The sequence below is a fragment of the Falco cherrug genome, chromosome 6, assembly GCF_023634085.1.
Source record: "Falco cherrug isolate bFalChe1 chromosome 6, bFalChe1.pri, whole genome shotgun sequence".
Lineage (NCBI taxonomy): Eukaryota > Metazoa > Chordata > Aves > Falconiformes > Falconidae > Falco > Falco cherrug.
In genome coordinates, this window is record NC_073702.1 from 12,883,207 (window position 1) to 12,903,478 (window position 20,272).

Below are 20,272 nucleotides of genomic sequence, written 5' to 3' on the forward strand. Positions count from 1 at the left end.
TGACTGATAACTTCCTTTTCATATCTTGTTAGGGTGAGAGAGGTCCGAACGGCCCCCCCGGTCCTCCAGTAAGTAATTTCAGCTACTTTGCATTTGCTCCTGTGAGAGAAGAGATTCTGAGTTTTGTTTCTGCTTCCCTCTCTGAAACATGCTCAACTGTCCCATTTAAATCCTGAAGGGTCCAGATGGGGATGCAGGCAAACCAGGATCCCCTGGCCTGCCTGGAGAGCCAGGAGCTGATGTGAGTATACTTGATTTTCTGGAATTTCCTTTTTTTTTTTTTTTTTTAAGAAAAATACTTGGCTTTGGTCTATTTCTGTGGAAGCATGACCTCCTTTTGAGGTCTCTGGCTTCCTTACAACTGCCAGTGAGTGCCAGTAGTGTGTGTTGGAGGGGCAGGAGGCCACGCTGCGCCCTCTGGAAGCAGCCTCAGGCGAACGCCCCGCGCCTAGCGGGACAAAGAGAAGGGCAGCAAGGGGAAGAGGAGGGGGATCCGTGCCTGGGCAGGAGGGTCCGCAGCCCCGAGGACACCGGGGGCTCCCGAGAGGCCGGGCCTACCCACCGCCGGGGAGGCCCACTGCGCCGGCGCGGGGCCGCCGGCAGGGGGCGCCTGTCGCTGCTCCCGGTCGGCCACCCGCGCGGGTCCGGGGGCGGGCCGGCCCCTTGCGGGCGGTTGGCGGTCAGTGCCTGGAGGTGCGGTGTGTGTGGGTTGGTTATAGTCGTTTCAGGTCTCGTTCCCTAAAACTCGGAGACAATAGGAAGGAAAAAACAGACCCCACAGATTAGCCCTGTAGGCCTGATGTTTCGGTAAAAGTGTTATTAAAAGAACCCACAACCAACCTGCCAGACTTCACCCAGAGCCTCTACCTGCTGATATACCTTCCTTTCTCTGTGGAAAATAATACAGAAGAATAAAGTTTCAACATCATCTAGTGTTGATGGCTTGTTAGGTTGTATCTTTTGAATAAATTAGTGGCAATAAAAGCACCATACATTTTTGGGAAACTTTGTATTTCTCTTGAGAGCAGTGTTTGAAAGCTTTCCTTGCTGTTAAGCAAGATTATTACATTAGTATTTAGAGCTTATGCCAGGAAGCAGGCAAGCTTATGTTTAATTTATGTAAGTGGTAGAATACTTTTATAATTTAAAACATCAAAGATAAAGTTTATATACAGCAATCAAGTATATCAGAGAATATTGCAGATTATATAAATGAAAAAGCGTGATATTTATAAAGATTGCAATAGTGTTAAAGGTTAATTCTTAATTTGTTTTTAAAAAGAGTTTTATTGGACGTGGATCTGAAATGTTCAGTTAAACTGTTCAAATTTCAAATGGGTTTGCCATGAGTGGTATCTTATACCACTTCATCTTTCCCTGAAAACAATACAGGACCACAACCTATTTGTACATGTCAAAACCCCATAAGCAGCTCTTTAAAAATCATTGCCTCTCATAATTTTCACTTAAGGCATGGTTTTGTTTTCCTTGCCAGAAGTCGTGGTAACACAATCAGGTGAAACAGTGTGTTTTAGATTCCACACAGCTGTTGATATTTGTTTGCACTTGTATATTGCTCATATTAGTGGATCAGTGAAACTGTAATACTAGAGTACTGTGTTCTGAAATGGTGAACCTTTTTTATTTTCATTTGAAGACAAAACACAGGACCTTGTTGTACCCACTGTGCATTCAACTTTTAATTGGGGCTTTAGATTTATAATGCCTTCTTTCATGTTTAATTGATGAAGCAGTTCTGACTTTTTAAATCTTATTTTTCTTTCACAAACTATTTCAGAATCAGATTTAATAGATTGAGTAAAGATACTGTACAGTAATTGCTTGTAGTGATCATGTAAGCATTTGAAAGCAAATTATCAGAGAAAACATCCCTTTGGGTGAACATTTTATTGCTGACAGTTTACCAAAAAGAAAAGTATTTGACAAATGTAAAACCAAGGCTTTTCTTATGGATATCTGGAAATTTCTAAGCAATAGAAGCTGCTTAAAAAATCGGAAATAAAAGAACTCCAGAAGACTTTGTAGTTGTTATGTCATGCTCTTGAATTTTATCCAGATAGATAAGTGTGGTTCAAAGACTAACCTTAAATCCAGCCTGGCAGCTTTGTTGATTTTTTTTTTTTTCTTTTTTTTTTTTTTTTTTTGTCAGTGAATGGTTTATTTGAAATGGAAAATACTGACAGTTGTTTTTAACCTGAGCCATGAACTAAATTCTTCAGTTTTCCATTGAGAGAAATAAGATCATGTGAAATCATGTGTTTAGTTTAATTGTGACTTAACTGCATAATTTTTGAAGGACACCTGTCGCCGGCACTGATGTTTGTCACCAGAAGCTAGCACTTTGAACTTGGGCAGTTCTATCTATACATGTAAACATGTATTTGAATTGTAAGTCTCCTGGAGTTCCTTATCTCATTTAATAGCTTCATTATTCTATGTTTTAGAATGTTTTCTGTTGTGATTAAAAAAAATGTAACCTTTGTATTAACGTTGTACACCTTACTTCCAAAGGGATTCACAGGACCTGATGGCTCACGTGGAGCCACAGGGCCAAAGGGACAGAAGGTAAGAAGACAGTTATGCATAAAATTATGGGATTTTATTTTTTAGCAGGATTTTTGTTTTTCTTTATGCAACTAATGAGATGTTGTAGCCTTTCTTACAATATTAAAACATTTATAGAATACAGACACATTGGGCCCTTTTCACACAGTACAAAGCAAGTTCTATTCCCCCAGCCAGCAGTAAGGAATGGCGGCATTAGACTGAGGGCATTAAGGCTGAGCATTTTCAGTAAAGGTGAGGCTTTTTTCATCTTGTTGTACTGCAATTTTGTCATAGTAATAACATGCAGTGGGAACTGGAACAGTGAATCCTGACTTCATCAGCAATCAGACAAATGAAATATACATCAGAAGTCAGAGTAACTAGTATCTGTTGATATTATTTTTTTTGATGGTGGGGGGAAAGGCCTGAGGCTGTATCTTTTTAATATTGAGAAAGTCATTCCTTTGTATCAAGTATCACAGAAACCAGCATAGCGTTAATGAATTGAGTAATACTTGCAGAGTATGTCCACTAAAGGATACCCTCCAAAAGGTTAGAGCATCTTACTGTATGTTGTTCACAAAACTCTGCTAATGCCTCTTGAAAACCTGAATTTTTATCTTTTAAAGGGTGAGCCAGGACTGCCAGGTGCTCGTGGACTTCCAGTAAGTAATATATTTAGTATATGAAGAGGCTTTTTAGACCTTAAGTATCAATATGAAGGATTCTTACCATTAAATGTAATGAAGAAAAGCCAGATGTTATTTCTGAGATTTCAGAGAACTCAAAATATTACAGTAGTATATTAAGGAATCTTTTTGTCTTTATATCGGTGGGTAGATGTTACTGAAAGGACATTAGGTTTGTATGCTGTAGAAAACAAAGGAGCATGTGTGATGTGGTCACAAGTTTTGGATGCGTGCTGTTGTTTTCCATCTCTTTGTGAAAATGCTGTAGACACAGGATAGCCCATGTTTTATTTGCATATTTTAATCTCCAGTTATTCCTGTTTCAGCTCCTTGCCACGTGTGTAAATGAGATCACTGAAGTGTAAATGCTGTATGGGAGTTCCTGTGCTGTTCAATATGGAAACAACACAAAATATGAGAAAGGGTACAGACTATTGTTGCAGTTGGCGTGCAGATGGATTTGACATCTGACTTTGGGAACTGAAAATAGTTGTGAATTTTAGGAATTCTACATGTTTGAAGAAGTGAACGATGGTCAGTCTGTAGAAACTTAAGATTATATAGGAAACCAGGAAAAACCTCAAGGAAAATGAGTTATCGAACAAGATGACACATGAAATTTTAATAGGGCTGCACATAATTAAAGTTTAATTAAAAATTAGATTCATTTTGGAGAAATTATTGGAATTAGATAGAAGAGGCATTGTATTCTGAAATAGCACTCTTTGCTATGAAATTCTGCATCTTCAACTGTATCTTCATATTTTTGACCATCTCATTAACTTCCATTAAATTTATATTAAACAATCATTTTGATATTTGGCCAGAGAGGAATTTATAATGTTGTTCTTGAAGACATTACATTATAGACATGTTCAAACTTAAGATGAATCATTCTATGTGAACACTTGCATTTAATTTTCATGGATGCTGTTTCTTACCTGAAAATCTGGAAAATAGGTGATACTTTTATAATGGCTTGTCAATCTGTAGACTCAATATGTGAGGTAAATTTAGTCACAGAAAGTAGCAGAACTGAGGTAACTTCTAGGTAGACTGAAAGCTCTGCATTTTTCTGTTAGAGGTTTGAGTTTGTTTTCATTTTTTTGCTCTCAAGTAGATAAGGAAATAATTTCTGAGTAATTTGCAATGCATTTGAAATGTGTAGCTAGCTAGCTAGAATGAAGAGCTAGCTTAACTCTGACAGATATGTTACTTAGATGATATGGAAAAAATATACATGAAAAGAACTACTATAGGAGAGGAAAAAATGGGGAATTAAAACTGAATTACTGAAATACTAGGTTAAATACTGTAGTGTTTCAGCCTGTCAAGTGAAATAAAAACTGACTGGGAAAAATATACGTGATTTCACCTCACCATTAACAGACTAATGTGAGAATGAATGTTTTAAAAGCCTTCAGAAAAAGTGGGTATATAAAATATACATAAAGAGGGTTGATCTCAGCTTAGAAGTGGAGAAGTTACTATGACACCAACTTGTCAAGGTGGAATGCTGATTCCATTTGGAGAAGCACTTACCTAATTCAGGTCTTTCGTGACCATATTTTGAGACTGTAAAAGCAATAAATCTGATGAGATTTTGGACCATTGTTCAAACTTCAGTGGTTTTTGTTTGCCCTCTAACTCAGGCTTAGGCTGGTAACGCTTCAGTGAACCTCAGTAGGGATTGCCTTTGGAGTTGTTCTGCCTCTGCTTAATAAGCAACTGGACCTTGTATTTAAAGGCGAATCTGCAGGAATATTTATAATGAGGAAATGAGAATTCTTAGTTATTTAAAGGTACAGAAAAGGTAGATTTACTTAGTCACCTCCTGTCATTACCCTTGTAATTATTAAGGTTAAGGTTAATCCTCAGACCTTGCATTTTTAGGAAGAAGCCTAGTGTTTGATTTGTTAGCTCTGTGGTTGTTAACCCGTACATGCTGAATTCATATGGAAAGATTAATGCTCAGAATAATTCTCTTGGGGAAATTCCATTTACACAGGCTTTCCTTTTGATGAATGCCATTAAGCTGCTGAAGTCAGTTCATTAAAGTTTCTCAAAATGGCCAACATCGGGCATCTCACCTTTAGTGAGATTAAACTTAGAGTAATGAAACCTAATTTAAAAAAAAAAAAAAGTAAAAAAAAAAAAAAGGTAGATGTGGTAATGCTGGAGCATGATGGCTCCAAGTCTCAGATTCAAAGACTTTTTGAGAAGTTGTTACAACAAGTGTGAAGTAATGGGGCTGTTTAACCTTTGCAGGTCTTTGGCTTGATCCATGAGACCTAGTTTCTAGAAACATAGTGAGCACACTTATGAGTCTGCATACTAGTTACATGATTAATTGAGTGTTTAGGTGTAATTATGCACTGCATTGAATTCAGTCAGTGACCTTTTGCATGTGGAGTAGTCTCTGGATGGTTACCCAAAGACTTAATTTCTCACAAAAAAACCCCTTGCTTAAGTTGTTAAAATGCTCAGTGTAAATAGAAAGTCAGAAGCTTTGGCTACAATGTTAATTAGCTTTAAATTATTATCACTGTTTTTCAAGCTCATCCACTGGAATTTATTGGCCAGGTTGGGACTTCAGGGTAACTGAAAGAAAGGATATTACGTATCTAACGTTTTACATGCAGCATTTGCTTTTCTGCTTCTGTCTCCCTTTCTTGCCCAGAATGTATCCCAGAAATCTTAATTTATGTTCTTTTACCCCCCCTTTCCTCTGTTTTTTCCTTCTATTATTCAGTTTTAATTTGTTCACCTTTTCTTATCTGTTTTGTGGATAGTCTCTAAAATGGCAGATTTACAAAATTAGTAGAATACTTCTGATTAAGTAATTTACCACCAGATATGCTGATGTCTCTGATCTGGCCCTGGTAAATGGACCTGGGACTACTACATTCAGTGCATGTATTGCACCCTTCAATCCATTCTCCCTGTTAAGTTTCCTCTAAGTTTTCTAATAGTTGATACATTGCTAGTGTTTTACAGAGCTGACATATGAGTAGAGTTGTGTGGATTTAGTGACAGAGAAATTAAAAATATTTTAAAGTCTACTAAAGCACAGCTTCTGCCATGGGGTACACATACAAATACTGGCATGTGATTCTGGTGGATGGCAGCAGGTCTGTGCTGATAATGGGAGGTACTTAACAAATCCATAGGATAAGTGTCTCTGAACCAGGTGATTACAGAATGTGTATTACTGCCCATGTCCATGCATTCCTTGTGCTCTGTGGGTCAGGTTAAGCACCTCCAAAGCTGGCAGCAGACATCATCTGGGGATGTAAGGCTGTAGTCCCAGGCTGCCTGGAAAGGCTTCCCCTTTAGGACACAGACAGAGGCAGGAACATGGGCAGCTGGTTGGGATCATTAACTGCTCTGTGTAGGTCCTTCCTGGCTGATTTCTCTGGAGCTGTCAAGTCCGCAACTTTGCTTGCAGGGAGTTCATGGTCAGAAGGGTGGAGTAGCTGGATGAGGAGGAGGCATGGGTTGCTGGGGGAGAGCCCCTGCTTCTTGGAGTCCTAATTAGGGGGGTAAGGAGGTGCAATGAAGTGGGCAGAGGAGGGAGGCTGGCTTCTCCTGGCCCTGTGTAGGGGCTGGACACAGTAGCTGCTGCTTTCGGTATCAGTGACTTGCCCTGCCACTGTTGGGGGCTTGTTAGCAAGTCAGTTTCCTTCTTTCAGAGGCAGGTGATACTAGAATATCAGATATGTGATACAGTGAAAGTTTGATCTGTATAATGAAATATAGACATGTATAATATAATGAATTGCAGCAAGGGACCTTAAGTAGTAGCAAAGGAATTATGTAGGTTATCCAAGGTGAAAAAGTTTACTTTCTGCTGAGTATTAAATGGTCAAAATGGAATGACTCTGATAAATGCTTGAAATTTTCCCTGTGTTAAACCAAGTTTTCTAAAGACAACCTTGTAGATACAATCCTGGTATGATATTCTGTGGCTTTGAAACTCCACTCAGCCTAGGTGCTTTATTAAATCTGATCTCTTGAAGATCAGTTTTCTTAGAGGGAGTGTATTGTCTGAGTAGGCATAAACAGATTTGTATCTTAGACACTTCTCATTAGAATGATTTAGAGCAATACTGATGAAAAACGTAAACAGGAGCAGTTTGGTGTTCTTTGTGATTACCAAAATGCGCTAGCTTAAAGGATTTAGACCTCAGGGAAGCAATGGCAAAAAAAAGAAGTAGTATCTTTTATTATCCACTTAAATGCATTTTTAGAAGGAAATTATTATAGAATAGGTGTGTTGATCATGCTATTAATCATTAGCTAAACCCAAAGGCTAATGTTTTCATTCCTTTGTGGAAGTATATGGGTTGGAAAAAATGTGGAAATAAATGATACTGCAAGGCAACTTAATCAGTAATTTAATCTTTCTCCTAATATTGATTACTTAATAATAAAATAGATATTTAACATTAGTTAAACCCAAGTTTTCAAAATTATTTTGCAGAATCAAACATGAGGATTTTTGTACCTCTTTATCCCAAATACTCTGTTCTTGGCAAACAGCTTGACTAGGTGTGTAACTCTCCCCATATTTCTAATCTTTTCCATGTTTCACAGGGCAAGGGGCTCCTTGGACCACCTGTAAGTATCATTCTTATGATTCATAAATATACAGTTTAATAAATCTGTTTAAATATTCAATAAAGCTATTATACTGTAATAAAAAGTAATTAAGTGAAAAAAGAGATTTTTAATCCTTATGTTCTATGTCTGTTATGTATGATTTCTTCAGCTACTAATGAGGTTGCTTAGGTTTGTGATATGTGAAGCAAGAATACTGGTGTCTGAAGGCATAGATTGTTCTTGGATGCTTGTTATAGAGGTATTGTATGGTTTAAAAATACTATTTAACTTGGTTGTTATAGGGTCCAGCTGGGGCAGCAGGACTTCCTGGAGAAGTAGGTCGTTCTGGTCCACCTGTAAGTACTACTATGCTAAAAATGTAGGCTTATTCAATAGCTACAAGGTAATTATAGAAAATAAATGAATAATTATTATGCCATCTAAACATTTTTGGTTATAACAGCACTGGAAAACATTGTATTCTGCTACAGTGGTCACTGATAGAGTTAACATCCTGTTTGAAGCTCATCAGAAATAAAGAACAATGAACGGCACAAAGTAAGGCCCACCCATTAGATCAGAATTAAATGTTTCATGTAGCGTTCCATACTCTCCTTTGCCTCTTATTCAAGGAAAGCTAAAATAAAAAAGAAAACCTGCCAGAAATACAGGAAATGTAAAACTTAACATTATATGCAGACCTTTAGTTTTTCTCCTGTCTTCTTACATATACTTACGGTACATGACCACATACTATTTCTGTTTTGCATTTGTGTATCAGTGAACATGGCAATTCAATATTTCTTCTTAGTCTCATTTTGTGTGACTCCATCTACTGACCTTACTGCTAAACTGTGCATTCGGTTTCAGCACACTGTCATATTTTGACTCCATACTTTACCACTGAAATGCAAATTGAAACCAATTGTTAATTTTTTACTTGAAATCTGAACTAACATTTAAAATTTTGTTTAATGAAGCATACTTTTTGATGCATACCTCTCCCTATATGTTTTGTTTAGTCATATAAATGAATATAAAAAAGAACATTGAAAGCTGCCAATCTGTTTCAGAAGATGATCCATCTAGCTCATTTCTTGTCTGTAGTAAGGGCTATAATGGATACCTAGGGAAGCGTGCAGAATATTTGTAAAATGACAATTTTTTTGGTCATACTGTCTCACATTCTGGCAGTTGGCAGGTCAGAGACTGCCTGAATCAGAAATTACATTTGTGCTGTCTTTCAAAAGCTATATATGGGCCTATCCGCCATCAATGTAGTCGGTCCCTTTTTGAATCCATTTATACCAGACAGCTCCACAACACACTGTGATAAGGAGTCCCACAATGTAATTATACACTTTGTGGAAAAGAAATACTCCTTTTTAGTGTTTCTAAACTTATGGCTCTATAGCTCATGTATTGTGAAAATTAATGAATATTTTTTCTGTATTAATCTTGTTAATTTCATTTATAATTTAATACGATATCAAAAATGATTTTGAAATGACAGTGTTAAGTAAAAACGTGCTCCCTGTCAGATTATCAGATTTATTCAGCATTCAGGAAAAAATTATTTGCAGAGGTTCTATCTTGTCTTTACTTCTGAAAGCACTGGTGGTCATAACTTCACAAACAGCTGAAGATTCTGTCTTGGTAAATTCATCTTGGGCTCTGAAAAAGGGGATTTTTTCCTTTCTGTGCTTTGGGCACTTATGCTAGTTACTAGAATTTTTTAAAATTCAGAACTTAATTAGCAGTTATAAGATAGAAAGAAGTGTGCATAGGTGATCCTGTGGTCAGATGTTTCAGCTGTCTAAAGCAGCTGAAAATGTGTTGTTCTTTTGTAGGTCTTATTCCACAACATGACTTCTATTCTACTAAAAGATCAGTTTTCCCATTCTACTGTAGGAGCCGCGTTATGGGTTTTAATTGGATACCTAGCCTTTCCTTCTGTAGCTACTTAACTTCTCACTGTTGTTGTGTGGTATGAGTATGTAATTGATGGTTGTCATTATTGCTTTAAATCAACAAAATTATTTTACCCTTTTTTAGGGAGATCCAGGAAAAAGGGGGCCACCAGGGCCACCAGGACCACCAGGTCCTCGGGTAAGTGATTTCCTTTAATATGTGCTAATGTCTAAACTATGTATTGTTGATTGAACAAAACTTCTCAAGTCCTACAGGTGAATACTGACTAGGATTTCAGCAGACTGTATTAATTCATAATACCTAGAGGCTTGTGTTCAAAGCCTGAGATAAAACTCATTTAGTCATATCAACATACGATCTTCTGTTCAGTGAACAAGTTTCTAGTCTTTATGGTTTTAAAATATAGTTTGAAATGCAAACTGTAACTTGTGCCATGATGTCTTCCCATTTCTGCTAATGGTCTTAAACTGTAACTTTTTATAGGTTTTAAACTTCCCTGTGAATCATAGTATTACTGTAATTGTAGACTTTGTTGGGCCTCACCAGTAGTACTTTAGCAGAGGTACACTTTTCTCTGTTAGGAGCAGAAAAAAATGATATTTGGCTCATGAGCCAGAAATATATACTCCCAGGTGAGTTAAGATCTAATGTCTCCCTTGCAATCAGTCCTACTACTTGCAAGGGATAGAAGAAAGCTTTACATCAGTGCTTTGACTCTCTAGGGGAATGGTTATCTTCTTTGAGCCTCTTGGGAGAAGGATGTGTGTTATGCCTTTGTTTTGTGACTATTTACCTGCCCAGAGAGATAAAAAGGAGTGTTTGGCAGACATATCGGAGGCTCAGTGTTGTCAAAGGCAAACTGCTGCAAAATATGTGTCGTCATAATGTCTTTTAAAATCTGTGCTGTTCCTCTGCTGGACAGATCCTAAATCCATATGCTTTATTTATGCCATGTTTCTTGTTTTCATGAAAATTGCCAGAGAATTGGCAAAGCCATTGTGAAACACATGAATGGTCAAGTGGAGAAGAGTATTTAGGAGACAAGTAAAACCAAATTCTTAATAATGGCCTATGCTGCTTCTATTCCATGAAAGTTTTGTCCTCTTTAGATTTCTGAAGTGCTACAATCACACTCCAGTTGAAGACGTTGTTCAGCCAAACATACTCTCAGATTTTTAAAAATCCTTCTGTATAGTCCTGTATATAATATAATGTATATAATAAATATAATCTGTATAATCCTTCTGTATAATTCCTTAAACTCCCCTGTATTTCTCTCTGAAACAATGTTTTCCCTCCCACTGGGCTTTAGAGAAGCCAGCTGCTGCTGTGAAATCATATTTCTCCCTGTTGTGCTTCATAAGCATCCCGTTAGCTTCCATCAAGTATTTCATTTAATATGAGGAATGGCCTTGCCCCCACTGAGTCCATCTTGTTGTACACTGATCTCTAGTTTATTGCAATTCCATTAACTGCCAGATATCTCATTCATCTACCAACACTTGTGTTGTGGGAAGTTTATTTTCTTTGTATAGATCATCTTTTGCTGAATGGTAGTAAGTTGGAAAAGTAAAGATTATCCTTATTAATGAAATTGTCTTGGGTTCTGTTGGAAATCCACGGGATTTGGATATATTTGCTCTATATTTAACAGGAAATATGTTTTAGGTAGCTTAAAATCCAAACGAAATATTTTGTTTTTCAGAAAAGCTGATCTAAGTTAAAGGACAGGATTCTGCAGTTATATGCAAACCTAGAATAAAATCCTATACTTTAGGTTCTTTTTACGTTGGAGATTATACATCTGATTCCAGCTTTAGATAGTAGTATTTTCTGTTTCATCTAATGACTAATGAGTCAGTCTGGTTATTTCTTTTTTACTGACTTGGATTAATTTCATTTAATTTAGGGAACAATTGGCCTGCAAGACGGTGACCTGTTGGTAAGATAGCTGTCCGTGATTTCTTTAAAGTAGTCTTAGACAACCTTATTCACCATATGTGACAGTAATGATGTTGATGCTTTTCCAGTGTCCCAATGCATGTCCACCTGGCCGCCCAGGACATGCTGGCTTAATGGGAATGAAGGTAAGAGAATCTGTTTGTTCAGGCATCCCTTACAAAGATACTGTCTCAGGGCACTGGGGAAGGTAATTGCAGACTTGACAAAAGGGCAGTTCATTGTTAATTTGAAGAAAACATTGCATCAGCATCGATGCTTAGGGTTATTTCAACTCTTGACTGCTAAAATAACCTCCTGTTGTTGAAATCTTTTACTGCTGCTGTAATTTTCAGAATAAAATTTATGTGTGGTCCTGAAAGGATTAGAGTATGTGAAGAATTGCTACATTTAATTTCTGGACTGTTTGTAGTCTGACTCCAGAAACTAAATATTTCCCCAAATTCTTAGCCTTTTTTCCTTCTTTCTCTCTTCGTGGGAGACCTATAACATATTAGATGCAAATTAACACTTTCTGAGTCTCATTTCAGGTAAGATTTTTTTTTTAATGTGTTCTTTGCTGGTTTCTAGGAATACCATTGGCTTGAGGAAAGCGTTATAGGGTAACGTAAGAAGGAATACTAAATGCCTAGAAATACAGTCTTGTTAGATCTGGGAGCAGGTTTTTTTTGAACATGGTACTTAATATATGGTGTTAACTAGATAGCTGAGGAAGCAGTGCTGAATGGGGATTGCAGAGGGAACAGCAAGATAGTTCTGAGGAGTCTGTGTCTGTTTTGCAAAACTCAGTTTTATAATTTTGAATAATTTATATTTATTTATTTATTTTGTGTTTTACATTTATTTTAGGGACAGAAAGGTTCAAAAGGAGAGTCTGGTGAACCAGGAAAACAAGGTTATAAGGTAAAAAGAAAAAAAAATAAAAGGAAAACCTGCTGTTGTTTTTAGCAAGCTAATAGTAGTTTAACCTCTTCTTCAAAAACAGTATTACGTTTTGTTAGAACTATTGTTTTACCAAACAATTAATAATACCAAATAATTAATTATAATTACCAAAAAATTGATTAATTGTAACCAAAGGCATATGCCTATTCTTCAGTCATCTGTGCTCTGTATTTACTATGATGCAGGAGTCATACTCTTCTTGCTTTTTATGTTGCTCATTCAATGTAATTATTATGGAACTTGTGGCAAACTTTATTTTTTGGAAGTAAAATGTATTAATTGGAAAACTTCCAAACATTTAAATACAGATTTCTATGGATTTACCAAGTAAATTGTTCTGTAGCACAGATGAGTAGTAACAGGAAGAATGAGAAGGAAGAAAAATGTATTTGTGAGGGAAAGGGCACAGTATAAGTTCATAGGCAAAGAAAGATTTATAACTATAGTAAAGAGGCCAAGTCTGATTCAGCTTGAAGACTGAAATGTAAACTCTTTTAAGGTGTTTCATTTGAATTAACCTTGGTTAATATTGAAATATATGTAAGAAAAGTTGAGAAGATTTGCACAGCCTTTGTTCATATTTCAATGCTAAAGGAAAAACATCAGAGAAGTTTTCTAAAAAACCCCCGTGCTCTCTATTCCTAAGCATTTTGAAAATAATTTATTAGAAACAACTTGCCTATTTTTTCCTGGATGTTGAACCGTTGTCTCATCCCTTTTTGCAAATTAAACGGGCAGCAAGTACTGGCCCGTTAGTGTGCACTGTCATTGTATGAGAGAGGTTATCATCTAATCAAATAGGCGTTTGATCAGTTAAGGAGTTTTATCACTTTAATTTTCAAAAAATTCTGACCACCAGTGTAATATTGTGATGCAGAGCTACTAGTATATCCAGTCCATTCACATATATGAGTATACCTTCATTACACTTCCAGTCTAAAAGAGCAAGAAAGCCTAAAGAGATTAACATAAAGGAAAAAAGGAATGACTGGTTATCATCATTATTCTTCTTTGTACTGGGGTTGCTTTGAAATTACCCTTTTGACTGATAGTTGAACGGAATGTGAACCTAAACGAGTATCTGTCTGTTCTGTGGAAGTAGTGTGACTTCATTTGGATTTCCTTCAGGCAGGATATAGTGACAAAACCCAGTAAGTAGTAAATGTACCTCCTACAATGACAGAGCAATATGCGTGATATGGATTAGCTACAGATGTATTCCTTTTGCTTTCCCAGGGTGAAGAAGGGGACCAAGGACCCAGTGGTGAAGTGGGAGCTCAAGGCCTTCCAGTAAAGCATTTCCTTTTAAATAGTGCTACCCATTTGCTTTATTAGGTCATATCTTTTTTTTCTTGTTACTTAAGAAAACAGATATTATAAAACCTCCGCACACCTTTCTCTTTACTCTGCTGTATCACCTCTGAGTCAAAGTAGAATGATTTAAGTCCCTCCAAAAAGCTACATTATCACTTGGAACAAAGCTCTAAATAGTTATATGGAAAGGCTTAATTTAAAACGTGTTTCATGTCCTAAACTTTGTGTTGTGCTTAGATTGTGCAAATAATTGGGTGGGTTTTGTCTGTCTTTTTTTTTTTTTGGCCTTCCTTTCCATAATTTTGATGACTCCAACTTCATCCTTGCAAAGCTAGTGTTTGTTTAAAATATGGTTATCTGTGAAATTCAGGCTTAGCTAAGACTTGCAGATGAAGTAGCAGCCACTGAAGAACATATTTTTTTAATTTTTATTTTTTCTTAAGTTTTTCACCTTTTTGCATGCCAAAGAAGCATCCTTCAATCACATCTATGATTTTAAAATAATTTTCTTGTCCTGTTCCTCTTGATTTCTTTGTCCTGGTACATACCTCCTCAGCTTGTTTCCTTGTGAGGAGCTCTTACGGTTACCACAGCTGAACAGGCAATAGGGAACAGAATAAAGGCGTCATTCTAAGTAAGAGAAATAGGCATGACACATGTAATTTCTATAGTTTATTTTTTGATGGGATCTTGTGCTTTTTTCCTAGGTGTGAACCTGTTTCTTTAATGCTGTTGGTGTCCAGATGTGATATTATACAGGGGTTTATGTTGAGATACATGACATCCCAGTCCTAAATTACAGAATTCTCTATGAACATAAGACAACATAAACCCCTGGATTAGGACTAGAGAAAGATAAAGAAAGAACAGAGACTAAGTAAAGGAAAGGGTGTAATCCTTATGTCTGATACTGATAAAAGTATCCTTGGTGCCCTGGTGCAGAGAAAGTAATTGTGTAAGATGCAGCTTTTGCTATCTGAAGGGCCTGTGGGAACAAATTGGTTTAACTCAGTTTATGGCAAAGTTCTTTAATTCTTATGAAATAACACAGTAGAATGAAGAACCTGACTTACCTTTTTGTTTTGTGGGTTTTTTTTTTTTTTTAATGCATTACTCGTTTCACGTCACTGTTTCACCAGTTGATGACCTTACAAACAAGCTTTACAATAATTGTTTCTTATTAAAATGTAGGATTCCTAATATGCAGAAAGCAATGTCAGATAGACAACCTATGGAAAAGAGCACAGAAAATGCTTTAGAGCACAGATGGAGAGGCTGTAGACTGTTGTATTTTCTTGTATGTTTCTTACATGAACAAATGTAAGGCTCAGGTCCATAGAAGGGATTAGGAATCTGGTCTCCTCAGCAGCACCTGCAATGCAACACTTTTACGTAATGCATTGACAAGAAGACTTGACAAGGACAGCCACCTCTGGGAGAAGTGTTGCTGTTGATAGAAAGAAGGGGGTACCACGCGCCTACTTCTGTCTCTGATTTTGGAACAAGGATTAGACTATGGCTCTCTCCCTTGTTGGGCTGCTGTAGTCACTGTTGCATTATCATGATTTTTCTCATGTTTTGGGCTGACAAATCTTTTAAGTGTTCTGTGCAAGATTCCATCTAACTTCGTTAGGAGTAAATAAAAGGGCTACCACATCTAGAGTCTGGTCAGAGAGTAGGTTTGCCTATCCTGTGTTGAAGTCCCTGTGGCTGTTTCATTAACAGTTGTAGTTCTTGTTGCAGGACAAACACGTTATGGCTGAGGGTTTGGTCTTTCTGCAGAGAAGAGGCATGTCAGGCATGTCATGTAGTTTCGGTCTCTCGGGAAAAGGGAAAAAAAAATTGAAGCCCAATTTCCCACAAAACTGTATTTTGAAGAGAAGTGATGAGAGCTATGATACATCCTGCTGCACTAGGAGGTCTGCTCAGTCCAGCCTCTCACTGTGTGGCAAGCATACAGATTTACTGCTTGTATTCTGAAAAACCTTGCCCAGTTTTGTCTACCTCTACAGTTCTATAAACTTTCATGGTACCTTTCTCCTGCATCTGTCCTATACCCCACTTAAGACAATTTAGCACTTTTGCAAATCTGGCCTTCATGTATTCCTGTCACACAGGCTGCACAAGGGGGATGCTTCAGCTCTGTGGTAACCAAGAGGAGAAATCAGTGGGGTTTTTTTTTCAGTTCTTAAGGCACATTTGTGGTTGTATAATTCAACTTGGTATTTTTGTTATTCTTTTAAAAAGTCTTAAATTATGGAAATCTGAAAATGTAGATTAAATATTCTAATATAGAAGTAGCTGGATTTCTCCTTCTATATGAAGAAAATAGTAAAATAAACATAAAGAAAGCATGCAGAACTCTGAGTCTTCTGCCTGAAAACCAGGGCAGTTCTGATGAAAAGATTTAAGGGTAATTTGAATATACTTTTCATTTTCAGGGCATCCTAGGTGTCCGAGGTATAACTGGTATAATGGGACCTAAAGGTACCAAAGTGAGTATTAACCTTTCTTTCCATAAGATGGCCTGGATAAAAAAAAATGAAATACACCACTGAATGTTTTTAAAGCTTATTTAAATTTCTCTTTCCCCCCCTCTGCATTTTCTTTTTCCTGCCAGCTGTATTTCCATAGCTTCTGTACTTCTGGTTAGGAAGAAAGGCAGGCTGGTCCTTCTCCTTAATGAAGTGCATGTACTTTTCACACCTTTCCCCTCTGATCCTTGAATTTATAGTAGTTCGGCATGTGTGCAAGTATGTAGTTAGCAAGATAGCAAGGTGTAACAGTTATAAACTACAGCATATTTTATTTAAAGCTAAAATTTATTAAGTAACCCCTCCTGTGAATTGCATCTTCCTGAAGCCTTTTGCTTCCACTGTCCCAGTTTTTGTCAGGATTTCTTATTGAGAGTTAGGGTTTTTTACATTCTTTTTGTCTCTTGCACCTTTTGTGTCTTAAATTGCTGTCAGTGGGATTCATGTTTATATGGTCTGTGACCTTGCTGGGGTAATGTTCCTGCTGTTCATCAAAGTATTTCTGACTGTTTTCATCAAAGTATTTCTAACTGTTGTATCAAAATTGACGTATTTCTATTCTTATGATCTAGCTAATTCTCTATGTTAAAAATTTCTGGAAGGATTAAAATGTAGCGATCATGCCATTGTCTCCTTCTCCAGAAGTGAAACCACGGAAACCTTATTCTTTGATCATCTATGCTCAGAAAGAACATTAAATTTACCCTGTTTATGAGTCTTCTTGTGAGTGTTTCTTGTTAACCTCTTGGACACATTTGCTAGCCTGTTACTATCTTACTTTGCTTTTCTGGCCTTTGTATGTTCTAATTCTTCATGGTTATTTGCCTGGACTTTTGTGCTGTTTGTCTGTTTGAAATATTTACTACATCGGCTTGACAAAGAAGTTTCTTATTCTCTGCAAATCTTTTTCAAAACACGTTTTGTTCTCTCCATTTAAAATTACTTACAGGTTAGCAATTGCATTCTTTCCTTGAAACACATGTGATAAAAAGAGCTGCACTGCACTTCATTTCTCGTCACATTTTAATGCTATTCTGTTATGTGGTGAAGGTTATATATATAATATTATTAAGGAAGACACACGTTTTCTGAGGTAGTGTGAAAGAGTCTACCTCCTCGCTGTCTGGTATTTTTTTAGAGAATGAACTGAATGTGTTTTTTTTAATGACATTTTCACATAGTTAAAAATATTTGCTTTCATAACTCCACATAAAACCACGATAAATAAATAAATAAAGTTTGCCAAAATCCCCCCCTCCCCTTTTTTTTCATTAGAGCAATTTAAATCACATTGGTAGTGTTTCAGCACTTCATTTTAATGTCTTGTGTTATCTACTTTTTTTGTAGGGAGCTCGTGGGCTTGATGGTGAGCCTGGACCCCAAGGTCTTCCTGGTGCACCTGTAAGTTGAGTGCATGTTAGCCAAACACTTTCCACAGTCTACCCCGCTAGACGCTAAGTTCTGAAACTTTGTGGCTGTGAATCAGAAAAGCCTCTGATTAACCCAATTCTATTGATTCCCTACAGGTGAATAAATGATATGACATGATGTCAAGTCCAGAATCTCTTACTGTCCCCAAGGAATTATGGGGTAGATGAACACATTGTACCCTCTTAGTATGTTATTTTTACCTCTTTATTCTGAGTGCTACTGTGCATTAGGGTAGCTTGGAATTTTTCAGGTTTTGAACTGGAAAACATTTATTTTTACAAAACCTGTAGAGGGAAATTTTTGTGCCTTTTTGTTCGTTTGGTGTAATTTTGTTTGTGGATTCTTATTTTTATTTTTAATTCTTCCCTGCTTCCTGCCCCCAGCTGGAATTTGTGCTTGGAATAGCCAGTATCTGTACGGGTTGATGAAGCGAGGGCAGCGTCCTTTTTACTTAGACACTTGTGGATTCCTAGGGGATAGCTTGAGCTGTGTTTTTTAAAATGTAGCTGACAGTTACGTTTAAAAAACCTTGCAATTTTAAATATAGTATGATTTTGAGTTGTCTGCTCTAACCATGTGTGAACTGTACTGCTGTTGATTTACTAGAGGTTTTAGCTAATAAGTACAAGTAAGTTTATTCTGGTTTTATTATTAAAATAGTCTTTTTTTTTTTTTTTTTTTCCTTTCCTATAGGGAGATCAAGGACAGAGAGGTTTACTAGGAGAGGCAGGTCCGAAGGGAGAAAGGGTAAGCACAGGCGAATTTTGTCTCATGTTGACTTGCAAATGTTGGTTACTTATAGCATCTGAACATACAACATAATTGGTACTCTCAAAGTAATGCATATCTGAATGAGTATGTGTTGGCATTCTTTGCATCTGACATTTCAATGTGTTTATTTTCAATTTTAAAAATTATAATTATTCTTAGGGTCCTCAAGGTACAAGAGGAATAAATGGTCTCCCTGGGCCAAAAGGAGAGCCTGTATGTATATTTCATTTCTTCATGTCATGCTAATTTGTATATCATAGTGCTTTGGCAAAATCTCTCCAACCATACATTAAATATTTCCCCCCCCCCCTTTCAAGGGCTTACCAGGAGTCGATGGCCGGGAAGGGATCCCTGGAATGCCTGGAGCAAAAGTAAGGCACAGTTGGCATATATCTGAGTTTGATAGTGCCCTAGATTTGTTCACTCATTTTTGGCTTTTTATTGTGCTGCTGTGTGGCTTTATGCACATTATTAGGGTAATTGAATGAACTTCCCCATCCTACAGATCCAAAAGTGCTCCAGCTGTGTTCCAGAAATAAAATTTTCCCTTTTGTTTGATTTGCATAAATTACAACTTAAATTATTTTTCAGGGTGAACCAGGAAAACCTGGAGCTCCAGGTGATGCAGGGCTTCAGGGACTGCCAGTAAGTATCTGGTGTTTTACCTTTGAAAGTTAGGCTCAGTCCAAACCACAGAAAGGCCCTATGTAGGTTAGTTTGCTGCTGGTGTTGGAGTAATTGAAGTGAAAACCTAAGCAAAAGGCTCAGAAAGAGTTTGTGTAATGCAAGGGGAAATTCTATTATGTGTATCCAAAACTTCTGCACAAAAGGCTAAATCTCCTCACGGTACCGTAGCGAGGAGCTTGGTCTTACAAACTGTTTGTGGCCACTATGCAATTCTTTTAGGTTTTCTCGTGTTTGAAACCCTGTGGATATTATGGTGTGACCCCACAATTAGTGCTGGTTTTATTGTTACTGACTAGGGCCAGACTGATTCCCAGGGTGAGGAGGAAGGGGTGACCTGCCAGTTTAACATACCTTAGGTGAAAAATCATCTCCTTTTGTTATTCTGCAGGCTCAGAACATCTGAAGTGCATCACGTTCATGGTTCTTTCTGGGGGGTGGGGTGGGGTGCAGGGGGTGGGAACAGGGATGGACAAGTTTTCTAGTGCATGACCTGTGGTGAAGTAGGGAATCAGTAGTGCTTTATAGACTCTTTTAGAAGGTAATCCTCATAAATTAGGTGAATAAGTTTGAAAACTGTGTCCATTGTCAAAAGCTAAATAGAAAGTTCTTTGAAACTATGCTATAGGAGTAATTGCTGTAAGGATATATTGAAGGAGATGTATTAAAATAGAACTTGGAAGTAAATTTGTAATATGAAGTGAGCCTTTAAGTTTGGAATAAAATTTGGTAAAATTATAACTTGCTATGAGCTGTTGCACAGAAGTAAGGAGAGGCATGAAATGTGTACAAATAGTATCTGTTAAACTCTCTACCTCCAGTCTCAGAATACTGGGACTGAGA

The 20,272-nt window shown here is 37.1% G+C and overlaps 1 protein-coding gene across 2 annotated transcripts in view; it reads left to right on the forward strand.

The window, feature by feature from the left end:
- The window catches only part of COL9A1 (collagen type IX alpha 1 chain), a 75,055-nt gene that overhangs the window by 20,255 nt on the left and 34,528 nt on the right, over positions 1–20,272 (forward strand). For both annotated transcript variants that reach the window (XM_005431948.3, XM_055713946.1), the window contains 17 exons: positions 33–68; positions 179–241; positions 2,533–2,586; positions 3,198–3,233; positions 7,854–7,877; positions 8,162–8,215; positions 9,915–9,968; positions 11,701–11,733; positions 11,822–11,878; positions 12,600–12,653; positions 13,932–13,985; positions 16,451–16,504; positions 17,891–17,944; positions 18,668–18,721; positions 18,905–18,958; positions 19,063–19,116; positions 19,337–19,390. In XM_005431948.3, the coding sequence (XP_005432005.1) occupies positions 33–68; positions 179–241; positions 2,533–2,586; positions 3,198–3,233; positions 7,854–7,877; positions 8,162–8,215; positions 9,915–9,968; positions 11,701–11,733; positions 11,822–11,878; positions 12,600–12,653; positions 13,932–13,985; positions 16,451–16,504; positions 17,891–17,944; positions 18,668–18,721; positions 18,905–18,958; positions 19,063–19,116; positions 19,337–19,390 (843 nt within the window). The remainder of the gene's footprint in view (positions 1–32; positions 69–178; positions 242–2,532; positions 2,587–3,197; positions 3,234–7,853; positions 7,878–8,161; positions 8,216–9,914; positions 9,969–11,700; positions 11,734–11,821; positions 11,879–12,599; positions 12,654–13,931; positions 13,986–16,450; positions 16,505–17,890; positions 17,945–18,667; positions 18,722–18,904; positions 18,959–19,062; positions 19,117–19,336; positions 19,391–20,272) is intronic.